Source organism: Amphibalanus amphitrite, unplaced genomic scaffold (assembly GCF_019059575.1).
Source record: "Amphibalanus amphitrite isolate SeventyFive unplaced genomic scaffold, NRLGWU_Aamphi_draft 000738F_arrow, whole genome shotgun sequence".
NCBI lineage: Eukaryota > Metazoa > Arthropoda > Thecostraca > Balanomorpha > Balanidae > Amphibalanus > Amphibalanus amphitrite.
Genome location: NW_024882232.1, coordinates 324,819 through 336,979, shown reverse-complemented (window position 1 = coordinate 336,979; position 12,161 = coordinate 324,819). Strand labels below are relative to the sequence as shown.

Below are 12,161 nucleotides of genomic sequence, written 5' to 3'. Positions count from 1 at the left end.
AGTGGGGCGCGGGTTAACCCGCGCCCCGTTGGGCTCTGCCGAGCAACGCACCCCGTTGGGGGGGGGGGCCATTTTGGCCCCCCCCCCTAAGATCTCGAGAACCACGCAACGTAGCGACAAGCGGCAAACGGTGTTGGATAGCCCTATCAGGGAACTACCTTGTGACCCAATTTTATTGACCTAGGTCAAACCGATGACGTCACAGGTCAGGTCAAAGGTCCAATTTTCACCGTTTACAGGCATTTCAAGAAATGCGCTGTAAAATCGAGTAAAATGCATTTCATTGAAAATCATCGATGGGGAAATGTTCTTCAAACACATATTTTGCTAGTTGAGGTCACTGATACCAGCTCAGGTCACAGAGGTCAGGTCACTGGGGGGTCACAATATGAAAGTGTCATGTGATACATGTTTTATGGTCCATTTTACATGACAAATGCTATTATGTGGGTCAGGCAGCCTTTGGGGCCAGCTTAGGTCACGTTTTGGTCAAGGTCAGGTCAAGGTCAGGTCAAGGTCAGGTCAAATTAGGTCAAATTTCAAAGTTGATATTTTTGCATAAAATGGGTATCGAATCGATGCAGCTCGTCACGGGCAGTTCAATGGTGGTCTTTGTTTTGCCGTACGAGGTCTAGAATCGCTAAAAATTGAGTTCAAAAATTTGACGTCATCATTTTTGAACAGTTTTTTCGCTATAACTTGGCCAAAAAACGAGATATCGATCTGAAATTTGGTATGTATATAGAAGAGCGCAGGGACTATCACATATATTCCGGTTTTTTTCGAAATTCGGAAAAATTTTGGATTTTATTTTAGTTTTTCTAAAAAAAATCAGTTTTTTGAAATTTTTTTGGGTCAAAAACCCAAAATTTTGAAAATCCGAGATAGCAGTTTTGTAGTGCCGCTTTTTGTCTACTAGACCATATAAAGAACTTTGAAATTGCTTGATAACTGTAGATTTGGTGAGCGTTTCAAGATTGCATGTTTTTTGCTCATTTTTGCTCGAACATGACCTCAGTTTGACCTCAATAACTCCTGACCTAAGGTGACCTAAGACTTGAAATTTGGTGTGAAGGTGTCAAATTGATGCCCGGGAAGGTACTGAAAATTTGGCGGCGCTGCGCGCCGCCGTTTTCTTGCTATTCAGGAAAAACCACAGGGGGGGGGCCAAAATGCCCCCCCCCCAACGGGGCGAGGGTTAACCCTCGCCGGACCTATTGGTTTTCTACATACGCGGCGGCCGAGGGGGGGGGGGCGGGTACGACCCCCCCTCGCCGTTTCGCCCCTGGTGGAGCTAGCGCCTCGCGGAAAAAACGAGCGTGTGCGCCGTTACGAGACGCAGAGATTGGTACCCGATTTTAAGGTCCTAGGTCATCCGGTGACCTCTGAGGTCAGGTCAAGTGCCTCAGGGTACGGTTCAGTTTTTGGTGAATAACTTCGCAAAAAACGGCCGCAGAGCGCCGATTTTGGCAGCATCGTGTTCGCCTCGCTCAGGCGCGTCGAATGATATACTTTTTGTCCGGGTCAGGTCAACTTGGGGTGTTGACCTCAGGTCAAGGTCAGGTCAGCACCCCCAGGTCACGAAGTTGGTCGAAAGAGGTCATGTCGCATATCATTCGATTCGGCAGGCCTTCCTGAGTCCATTGGTGCCTTTCCGGACTCGCTAGCTCAATTTGATCAAGAGTTATTGACGAAAAACTAATTTGACATTGATGACGTCATAAATGACGTCACGCAAGGTCAACATTGCAAAAGTGACGCATCTAACCTTGCAAGGAGTGCATCAAATCACGATTCTGTGTGCTTGAGATAGTTGGAGATCGTTCCCGGCGCCAGAATAGCAGTTTGAATTTTTCCCCATTGACTTATAATGGTGAGGTCACGAAAATGACCTGACCTCACATGACCTTTAGGAAAAATCCGAGATATACAAGTTGTGGGACTCATAATGGATACTAGATCCTGCAAGTTTCATTTCCCTGTGACATCTCCTCTGGCAGTGAGGGCGTTGCGAAGTTGCGACATCTGAAGACCGTGCAGAGGTTCACTTATGACGTCATAGGTCAGTGACCTGACCTGACCCAAAAATGCGGTTGGTGTCAAAAGATTCGGCTTGGATCAAAGGTCAGGTATGCCAAGTTTCAGCTCTCTATCGCCAGCGTGTTCGGAGCTATCGCGAAAAAAACCCTATGGGGGGGGCGGCACCCGCCCCCCCCCTCGGCCGGCGAGGGTTAAACATCGCTCCTGGGGATTTGTCATGTCACAAACATGAAAAACTGTAGTGTGAGAGTTGGGTTTTGGAGGCTGTCGCCTCGGCGCCGCGGGGAGCGTCGGCCGGCCGCCGTCTGCCCCGTCCCCTCCGGTGTGGACGGAGGGCACATCTGGTGTCGGAGCGGTCCCGGCGGCCGTTCGTCCCAGTTTCGGGGCCATGCCGGCGCGCCGGATAGGGAAGAGGGGGAGTCGTGTCCGAGCCATGGGACCGCACGGTGGTATGTGAGGGTGAGCGAGAAATACAAAGCAATTTGGCAAAGACTACCTTTTACAAGCTATTTCGGCAACATGCCTGAAGAGAGCGATGGTGCAGTGACGCGGCAGTGATCGGCACCGCTTGCTACGACTTGCAACGGAGCTGTCGAGGCAGTGAGAAGCAGGGGTCGCCCAGAAGCCGTGGCGTCTGCCGTGGACCCCGCCCGTAACCTCGTCTGTCCCGGTGGCTGCTGCTGGACTGGCCCATATACAGCCGGCCGGGAGGATTGGCAGATACGGCGAGGTGGACTGCGACCGGCAGAAGAACCTAGTGCCGCTGGACTAACTGGACACTGAGCGGCTGGGCCGCTCTGTGCAATGCTCTGGCGAGTGATGCTCGCAGTGAGGGTGCTGGCGAGTGATGCTCGCAGTGAGGGTGATGGCGAGTGGTGCTCGCAGTGAACGTGTTGGCGAGTGATGCTCGCAGTTAGTGCGCTGGCGAGTGATGCTCGCAGCGGTAAAGGTGACAACTGGTGGGGCTGTGGAGGAGCGGCAGCCGGTGGGGCTGTGGGAGTAACAGCCGGTGGGGCTGCATGGGATTGGCAGCCGGTGGAGCTGTGGAAGTGACAGCCGGTGTGGCTGTGGAAGTGACAGCCGGTGGGGCTGTGGGAGTGACAGCCGGTGGGGCTGTGGAGGTGGTGGCAGCTGCCGGGACTGCACTGAAAATTCCACAGGAGGGCCGTGTGGTGGTAGTTGCCGGTACTGCACTGAAAATTCCACAGGAGGGCCGTGTGGTGGCAGTCGCCGGCACTGCACTGGAAATTCCACAGGAGCCGTGTGGTGGCAGTCGCCAGCACTGCAATGGAAATTCCACAGGAGGGCCGTGCGGTGGCAGTCGCCGGCACTGCACTGGAAATTCCACAGGAGCCGTGTGGTGGCAGTCGCCGGCACTGCACTAGAAATTCCACAGGAGGGTCGTGTGGTGGCAGTGACCGGGACTTTTTAGAATAAGTGTCTGATTGTTTGTGAGCTCGTGGTTTTTTGTGTGCATTTGATTTAAGGTGACCAATTGATTTTGTGTGCGCCTTTGATGGACAGGAGAGGGCAAGTGGTTGAATGAGAGAGCTGGTAGTTTCGTGGCATCTGTGGTCCGTGACAAAATTGGTGAACTTGGCCAAGCGCATTTATTCATGCCGGGCGCTGCACGTAAAAAAGATTCTTAAATGATTGGGGAAGGCACGTGGACATTATGCGTGCTGGTTAGGAGCGTTTAAGAGAATGGCTCTTAGGATTGCTTGGCTGGTTGTGTGCGTGTTTGTGTTAAAATTTCAGTGGTTGATTCTTGAGAATCAGGGGAAGGTGTAGTGTGAGAGTTGGGTTTTGGAGGCTGTCGCCTCGGCGCTGCGGGGAGCGTCGGCCGGCCGCCGTCTGCCCCGTCCCCTCCGGTGTGGACGGAGGGCACATCTGGTGTCGGAGCGGTCCCGGCGGCCGTTCGTCCCAGTTTCGGGGCCATGCCGGCGCGCCGGATAGGGAAGAGGGGGAGTCGTGTCCGAGCCATGGGACCGCACGGTGGTGTGTGAGGGTGAGCGAGAAATACAAAGCAATTTGGCAAAGACTACCTTTTACAAAAACAAAGCTGTTTCGAGCTTTGATTTGGTTGATTCGTGCTTACATTGCGCATGTTAGCACAACCAACAAGCATAATGCCACGTTCAAGAGAGACTGCGTCATTTCACATCAAAGAATATATGTATATTTGAATAATCCGATGACAGTGCCCACCCAACAAACAGATCGGAGAACACAATCGCGAAGCCGCACCGGTGACTGTGATTGCATCGAGAGGAATGTAGCACGGCTTCGATGCCCCGTCTCAAACAACGTCTATAGATGCAGTTTTGGCGGCCGCTCACTGGAGCAGCCGCCGAGCCGAGTGCAGCGCTCCCTCCCCTCCACTCGGACCGTGGCACTCACGCCCCGCCCGGGACGCGGCACTCACGCCCCGCCCGGGCCGTGGCACTCACGCCCCGCCCGGGCCGTGGCACTCACGCCCCGCCCGGACCGCGGCACTCACGCCCCGCCCGGGCCGTGGCACTCACGCACCGCCCAGGCCGTGGCACTCACGCCCCGCCCGGACCGCGGCACTCACGCCCCGCCCGGACCGTCACACGTGGCACTCCCTTCCGTCCGGACCGGGACACTGCACGCTCGGACCAGCAGCCTGTGACCACACTCCCCTCAGTGAGAGAGCCCACACAGCCGGCCGGCCGCCCACACTCGGTCCGATGTCCTGTGACCGCGCGGCCGCCCGTGTGTACCAGCCACGGTTCGTCGGCGGCCCGCAGGCACGGAGGTCTGTCCCTGCTGTCCCACAACCCTGGCGCCGCTGAGGCGCCGTCGTCACTCGGGTGTTACTTGGAGAGCTCAGCCGACAGCCAGTCCAGACCCTCGTACAGGCCCTGACCCTGGGCGGCACACGCCGCCTGGATGTACCACTGTGGAGCACGCAGAGAAAACACCGAGTCAGGGGCGGCAGGAAGACAGGTGCGCGGGAGGTGTACTAACGGGTAAGATACTTAAAGAGGAGTGGGAGAGATGGACAGGTGGATCAGCGTCACCCCGGGACGCACAGAAGATAAACACCACCGTACGTCAGCCTGATATATGGTACGGACGAGAGCGTCCCTGGAGACGAAGAGACAATGTCACCAGACACCTCAGGAGCGTCAGCCACTGACCGCGACTCAGGTGAGTACGGCTCGGAATTAGGGCTAGCGATGGGCGTTTGGACAAGCGCAGCTAGATGCCACAAAATGTGCAAACAAATCCGAATGTGAATAATGAAAAAGTCCGATTGAATAGGCAAGGGGCATACGAGGAAGGTACAGCCCTCTGCAGACTGCGTGGTAGGTATTCTTTTTTCGACAAAACCGAGAATAACGCGAATACTATGCTATCGGGCACTCGGAAATCGTAACAGCAAGATGCGCGAGACTCCGCAGCTTAGATTGGCATTATCACCGTATGCATTTCCCATCCTGGCCTCTTGCACCAAACTACCTTGCTAGGTAAAATCGAAAAACTGGTTTCAGAATAAGCTAATCTAACGGTGGTAAATTTGTTTGCAATAGCCCAATACATAATCCTATTTGTGCTTGCTAAATTTTGCACGCAAATTGTTACATTTGAGACTTGGACTGGGTATACGATGCAAAATAATCCAAGCATTGGTGCAAGAGGATTTTGGTGCAAGAGGCCTCAGGTTTGGCAAAAAAAAAAAAAAACAACAACAAAAGTTTATATTTGCCCCCAAAACGAACTTTTACATTTTGTTGCCACACAAGGTGTATGCTTTGTTTATTGATAGGCCCTATCGAAGGAGTGGAGCATGGCGCATCTATTTGCAGTGAGTTTCGACCGACTGATAACATGACTTTTGAATTATTATCAGTTTTGTCGGAAAAAGAATACCTACTACGCAGTCTGCTGAGGGCTGTACCTGAGACTTGAGAGAACAGAGAAGACTTATCGAATGGTAAATTATCAGCTGTATGAACTGTACGAGTACAAATGTTGATGTAATAGAAACAGAACAGAGTTAAGTCGCTGGTGCTCGGTTCCCTGTCAAGTCGTTCATCAATTACGACTCACAAGGCGTAACCCTAATAGCGGCCTATATCACAGTTTGCTATTTACCCACTATCACGACAGACGGTGAGTGTGCTGACCTTGCGTCCCCGGAGCTCGTTGAGTTTGAGTTTGTCGGTGAGCTCGGCAGCCGTCATGGCGTTGGGCAGGTCCTGTTTGTTGGCGAGCACGAGTAGCACGGCGTCCCGCAGCTCGTCCTCCTGCAGCTGGAGAGGGCAGACGGCGCACCAGTCAGCTCACAGGTCACCGGCCAACGGTAAAACAGTGGTGAAACTGGGGACGCGAGGCCACTCGATATGATCATGCATAACAAATATACCTGCGTCGCCAGTAGGGACGTGCTGAATGTGGCGGTCCAACACAGTCAACAAGCTCAGAACCAGTGGACTATGCGAGCGTAATAGACGCACAATTACATTAGTTGGGCGCCGTGTGTCGTGTTGTGTTGTGCACCCAGATAAACCACGCAAAACTTTCCTTTCCAATGAAAATAGGAATGAGCATAGATAACATGATTCATGTTATCTATGGCATGACATGTCACATGGGGGTCACCCGTGCCAACGTTTATAACCACTTTCTTCTATTGTTACGCATTCGTAATTCTACGGGCACGGTGGTCAAAATCAGTTTCAGCATTGAGTTCGAAGCGTGTACACTGTGGCAGCGTCGCGTCTCGGGGCGCTCCTCAGCGCTGGCCGGTGTCGATATCAGTTTATCGGAGCGCCCTGCAGCCGTGACACCGGGTCTGCAGGGCGGTCCCTCGGCAGGTGGCACAGCTCCCACGCGCGCACACATCGGTCCGTCCCGTCCCCTGCCGCACCCCGTCCCCGTCCCCGGCAGACCGCCCCCGGTACTTCACACCGCAGTACCATCGCTGTCAGACAGGGGGCACCACCAGACTGACAGCAGTCGGTTCATGGTGCCCTACAACCGCCACCCGACCGCACTGGTCACTTACGGACACGCACCTACTCCAGAACCAGACCGTCATAACAAAATTAACTTCAACGAAAACCTTTGACAGCAACATCCCGCACTCGTCTCCATATCTACGAAGTACAGCCCTCCCGATATTTCCCCCGCCGCCGAGTCGTCCGTTTCGTTAGGTCAGTGGCAGAACCGGTTTTACCTTCTTCCAGAGCCAGGTGCACCGTCAAATACGGGCTGGCCTTATAAGGAAAATAGCAATGGTAAACGACAATGGACTCACCGAATGGTGAATCGTGGTAAAACGAATAAAGTACGTCAAAGTCGCACAATTGAAGAACAAATGTGACTTAACCCTCGCACTTAAAGGGGGTTGAACGGAACCCCTCGTTTTTTCGCAAACAACTCGCGCAAAAAGCGGCCGATCGCGACGAAACTTTTAGCACCCTCGAGCTGATCAATTTTACACCTACCCTGAAAAATTTCATGACCCTGAGCCAAATGGCGTTTGACCTGTGACCTGTTTCTCGATACCATGTTTGACCGGTATCGCGATTCGGCGTATGTCGGCTCACATTATGCGTGAGTTTCTAGTCTTTTTGTGGTCTTAAACGTCCAAACATGTGAAATGATGTTGATTTGATCCCATGCATTATGTTGGGTATCAAGGTCACGTGAAGGTCCAGTCAGGTCAGGTCACTGACCTTTGATGATCTTCGTTCACTTTTTCGAGTTTTACATGTTTCTGGGGTAGATTTTGGAGCTGATTTCGAATTTTGCAACCATTTGAACATTTATGAATTAGTTTTGATGCCTTCGTAACATGTTACGAAGCCGTCAGTGGTGACTGTCACCTACTATGGATAGCCGACAGGACGCCTACTGGTTGACCTGGACCTCTAGCCCAATTGCATGAATACATCCTCTGTGATCAAAACTAGCATAAAATTCGTGATCGGTACCCCGAAAAATCGTGTGTATAGCAGCTTCACTTTACGAAGTTCTAGCAGGTCCCGATTCTCCAAACTTTTGGGTCACTGACCTGGTAGGTCAACCAATGACCTAGGACCTTAAAAATGGGTAGCATCAGCTTCCTCTCGTCACGGGCAACACGCTCGCCTTTCCGCAAGCCCTAGCTCGATCAGAGCCCGAACGGCAAGGGGGTCCAACGGACCCCCCCCCCCCTCCGCCCTGACGTTAGAAGTTAGCAAAACACTAATTCGGGCGAGCTTTTGGCCGACTTTCAATAATTTTAAAAGCAATGAAATACATTAAATATCTCATATATCTAAATACAGAAGATAAAGTGTGCATAATTTAAATCACTGAAAGAAACAAAAATTATGTACATTGCATCGATATGCATGCTTATCGCAGCCATGATATCAGTCGAGTCAGTATGATCGAGGGTTGAAAAAAATGATCGGTGGCAAAGGCAACTGCCTGAATAGCGATGCGCGCTGTGGCCAACCGCAATCCCGCACGAAATGCTTACATTGGCCGTAAACGGTACTTGCCACTTGAGGATACTTTGAGAATATGTATGATTGATTTGATATTTTTTGCCATAAAAAAAGCCTTGAGTGATGTAGCATGGGTGTCAGGATAAAATTATGATTGTGATCAAGGTCACTAAGGATTCTGGATAATGAGTGCCTCATGAAAGTGGCTTGATTCCGCTAGATAAGTTTTGTGAGGACAGACCACTTGGGCAACGAAGAGGAATTCGCTTGGCTACTTTAATATAAGTTAACGCGACCTTTTGCTTGTTGAAGTGAGCAGACGTCGCAAGTACTTACTATACAGAAAAGTAAATTATATATGGCAACAACAGGGTCTGCCTTTCAGACGCAAGGCCGTTCGAAAACGCTTTCACGACCTTAACTTGAGCTTATATATTCCCTTGAGTTAAACCGTTCAAATTAAATCTTGTTGACTTTGTTCTATCAAAAATGCCAGGCTACTTTATCAGCAAAAGTTCAATAAGAGCCAAGTGAGACTGTCCGTACTTATATCAGGATTCAAGGCTGCATCAAATAATATAAGCGAATGAAACAATCTCAAAGTAAACACATCAGAGACTAGTCGAAGCTCACCATTTTCTGGAGCTCGTCCTGCGCCTCTGCCACGCGTTCCCTGTCGTTGCTGTCGACCACAAAGATGAGTCCCTGCGTGTTCTGGAAGTAGTGTTTCCAGAGCGGCCGGATCTTGTCCTGGCCACCCACGTCCCACACCGTGAACGAAATGTTCTTGTACTCGACCGTCTCAACGTTGAAACCTGGCAAGCGCACGGTAAGTCTCAATAAATCGGCGCGAAGACCGGTACTATCACCGGGAACAACAGCATAAGACAATAGCATAAAGGCCTGGCTACACTATGCGTTTTCTGCGTGCGTTTTTTGCGTGTTTGCGGGTTTTGCGTAATATCGTTCTAGAAAAAAAGGTTACCATTAATTAAACTTCTTTAATAGGTATTTGTATAAAAGTTAATAAAACGTTTATGTTAATTAAAAGTTGATATGAAAAACATATAACAAAAACGTAATGTCGTTTCTTTCTAGAACGATATTCCGCAAATCACGCAAACTCGCAAAAAACGCACGCAGAAAACGCATAGTGTAGCCAGGCCTTTATACGCACAGATCCTGGAGATATTCAAGGAAAGAAAACTCGCTGGCGGAGCAGACGGGCGGCGACCGCGGCAGCCCGTCAGAGTAGTTCACAATACCGACACTGGGTGGCGCGACGGTCGTGAAATAAAACAATAGACGCGTTTACATAGGGTTTGTTGCAAGCTTATATCTCCGTCCATGATGTTGCAAAAGATGCCAATGGTGCTTAACAATTTACAAAATGATCCCCTCTAAATATTTGAAGACCACTACATCGAAATTATCGTCAAATTAACGAGCTAGAGCCTCGTCAAATATGCTATGTAAACCGGGTTAATAACAGTGAAACGAACTAGCGCAATTAATCAATGCAACGTTTAAAAAGTCTAAAAATAGCAAAAAAAAGTTCCTTTTAAATTAATATAAAACCAATTGTGTTGGAAGTAAGACAAACACCAAATATAACTTCAATGAAATATAAATGAAATATTGCTGGTTAAAAGCACTTGACTGCCATATATGAAAAATGACATGAACAGCATTATGCGAATGATACCCTAAGAAAACCTTATGCTCAACAATTTTTGAAGTTCCTAGAATCAGAATTTAAAATGAACACCAAGAAAGAAATACACAAGAACTGTCAGCTTTTAGGTAGAGATTAGAGAACTATTTTACTGAAATGTTTCAAATTTTACACATTCTTTAGCACCATGTATAAATTACTGACTTTATTCACAAGTTGATCTATGAAACTATAATAAGAAGCCAAACAAGAGAGCATACCAATGGTGGGAATCGTAGTTACAATTTCTCCCAGCTTTAGCTTGTAGAGGATGGTTGTCTTTCCTGCAGCATCCAATCCAACTGAAAAAGAAACACAGTCACATCATGATTATCAAAAACAGAAGAATGACCAAGGATATCACACACCACACTTCAAACAAGTTACAGACCAACTGAACTCTGAAGTATACTTGTCTATTCTATCAAGTTTACCTGAACAACTATACTATAATATTTTAAAAGAATACTGGACATTCTTCATAAAAATTCAGCACCTTGTGACAAATGGAGAGGTAGGTAGTTAAAATATGCCTGCAGGATAATCAACCTTGGATGTTTTTAAATGGTAGGAATCAACAAAACCCTAGGTCACAAAAGTCAGAATAGGTCAGAGCAGAGCTATTGAATGCTCTTCTGGCACTAATGCATCTAGTTGCTTACTGATTCAGAACTTGAAAAAAATTATTCCTACTTACCCATTAGAATCCGCATCTGTTTTTTACCCAGCATTCGCTGGAAGAGGTTTGAGATTGTAAGGCCCATCTCTTATCACAATTTTCCTGGCTACTATATAAAACCTGTGGAAAAAGAATTGTCGTCAAGCAGTAGGTAGCTTTAACATGCTAAAATACGTAATTTGCTTTGGGATGGGATGTACGGACGTATTAAGGACCAGAGAAATCAAAAATATTTTCTGAGCATACAGTTAGCAACATCTTTACTTTTTATAAGCATGCTAGTTGAAAGAGAGGTAAATGATGCAAACTCCGCACATAATGCCTTAAACCCAGAATATATTTATATGGGTACCTGCAAGTGCACAGCAAGTGTGAGCAAGAAACAAAAGTATGCTATGCCTTAAACATATTTTAACTCATGAAAAATAAGCCTATCTAGAAACGTTTGGCACTGCATAGTAGGTGCTTATGCAGTTAACAATTTGTTGGAAGGGGGTTTTATAGGCCCAAATCTAGGTAATAAGCAACTTAATAACTCAGTCAATATCATCTAAATACTTTTAAAAAATCACTGTTCCACTATAGCAGCATTATATCATTGGCTACATTTTTTTTTAAATTTTATCCATGTTTCTTCACAGTTCACAGCAACACCTTCGTCCTTCAGTACGTCTATCCCTATCTCAATATCCAGATTTGTTGCATGAATGTGATCAGATGAACTCAAAATATTAAAAATACCAGCACTTTCAGCACACTATCAAAGTAAGATCAGCATTATAGGTAGGCATCCAATTTCATAATTAACTTGGATGCTTCATCTTCATAACATTTTTGGGTGTCATGGCGGGCCTAGCACATTCTTATTCGAGAATAAATGCTGAAACATGATCACAGCAAAATACTAAATAAAAACAGAAACATAATTTCCAGCACAGAACCGGCGAACAAATGCCACGTCAACACACGAAACCAAAGAAGACCGGAGATGCTCGAATTTCCAATGTCAACTGTGACTGTAATATTGATGTTGCGTGAGCTCATGCAGTTATATGACAGAAAATATTGCAATCGGTTTGGTTATCGAGAAGAAAAAAGAGTTCAAAATAGAATATACATACATAGAATGCTGAAAAATGTAAGAGCCTTACCCACTCCCGCGGAAATCCCGTAATCAACACACAGGTGTGGACCGGTGCAGGCGTGAGGACGAAACACTGACGAAAATATTTCGTAGCTTTAAGACATTTCCTGCGCGACT

At 48.2% G+C, this 12,161-nt stretch overlaps 1 protein-coding gene across 5 annotated transcripts; it reads right to left on the bottom strand.

Moving 5' to 3' along the window:
• Positions 1-4,196: 4,196 nt before the first annotated feature.
• On the bottom strand, positions 4,197-12,128 carry LOC122365411 (ADP-ribosylation factor 2). Of its 5 annotated transcripts, none has more exons than XM_043336620.1 (6): positions 12,052-12,128; positions 10,919-11,020; positions 10,443-10,523; positions 9,141-9,322; positions 6,195-6,320; positions 4,197-4,961 (listed from the first exon to the last, which is right to left on the bottom strand). In XM_043336620.1, the coding sequence occupies exons 2-6, from the start codon at positions 10,983-10,985 to the stop codon at positions 4,878-4,880; spliced, it is 540 nt and encodes a 179-aa protein (XP_043192555.1). In that variant the 5' UTR covers positions 10,986-11,020; positions 12,052-12,128; the 3' UTR covers positions 4,197-4,877. The 5 variants fall into 5 exon arrangements, with proteins under 5 accessions (XP_043192555.1, XP_043192557.1, XP_043192554.1 ...); XM_043336622.1 differs by having other exon boundaries at positions 12,056-12,089; XM_043336619.1 differs by having other exon boundaries at positions 12,022-12,054.
• Between the last annotated feature and the right edge of the window lie 33 nt (positions 12,129-12,161).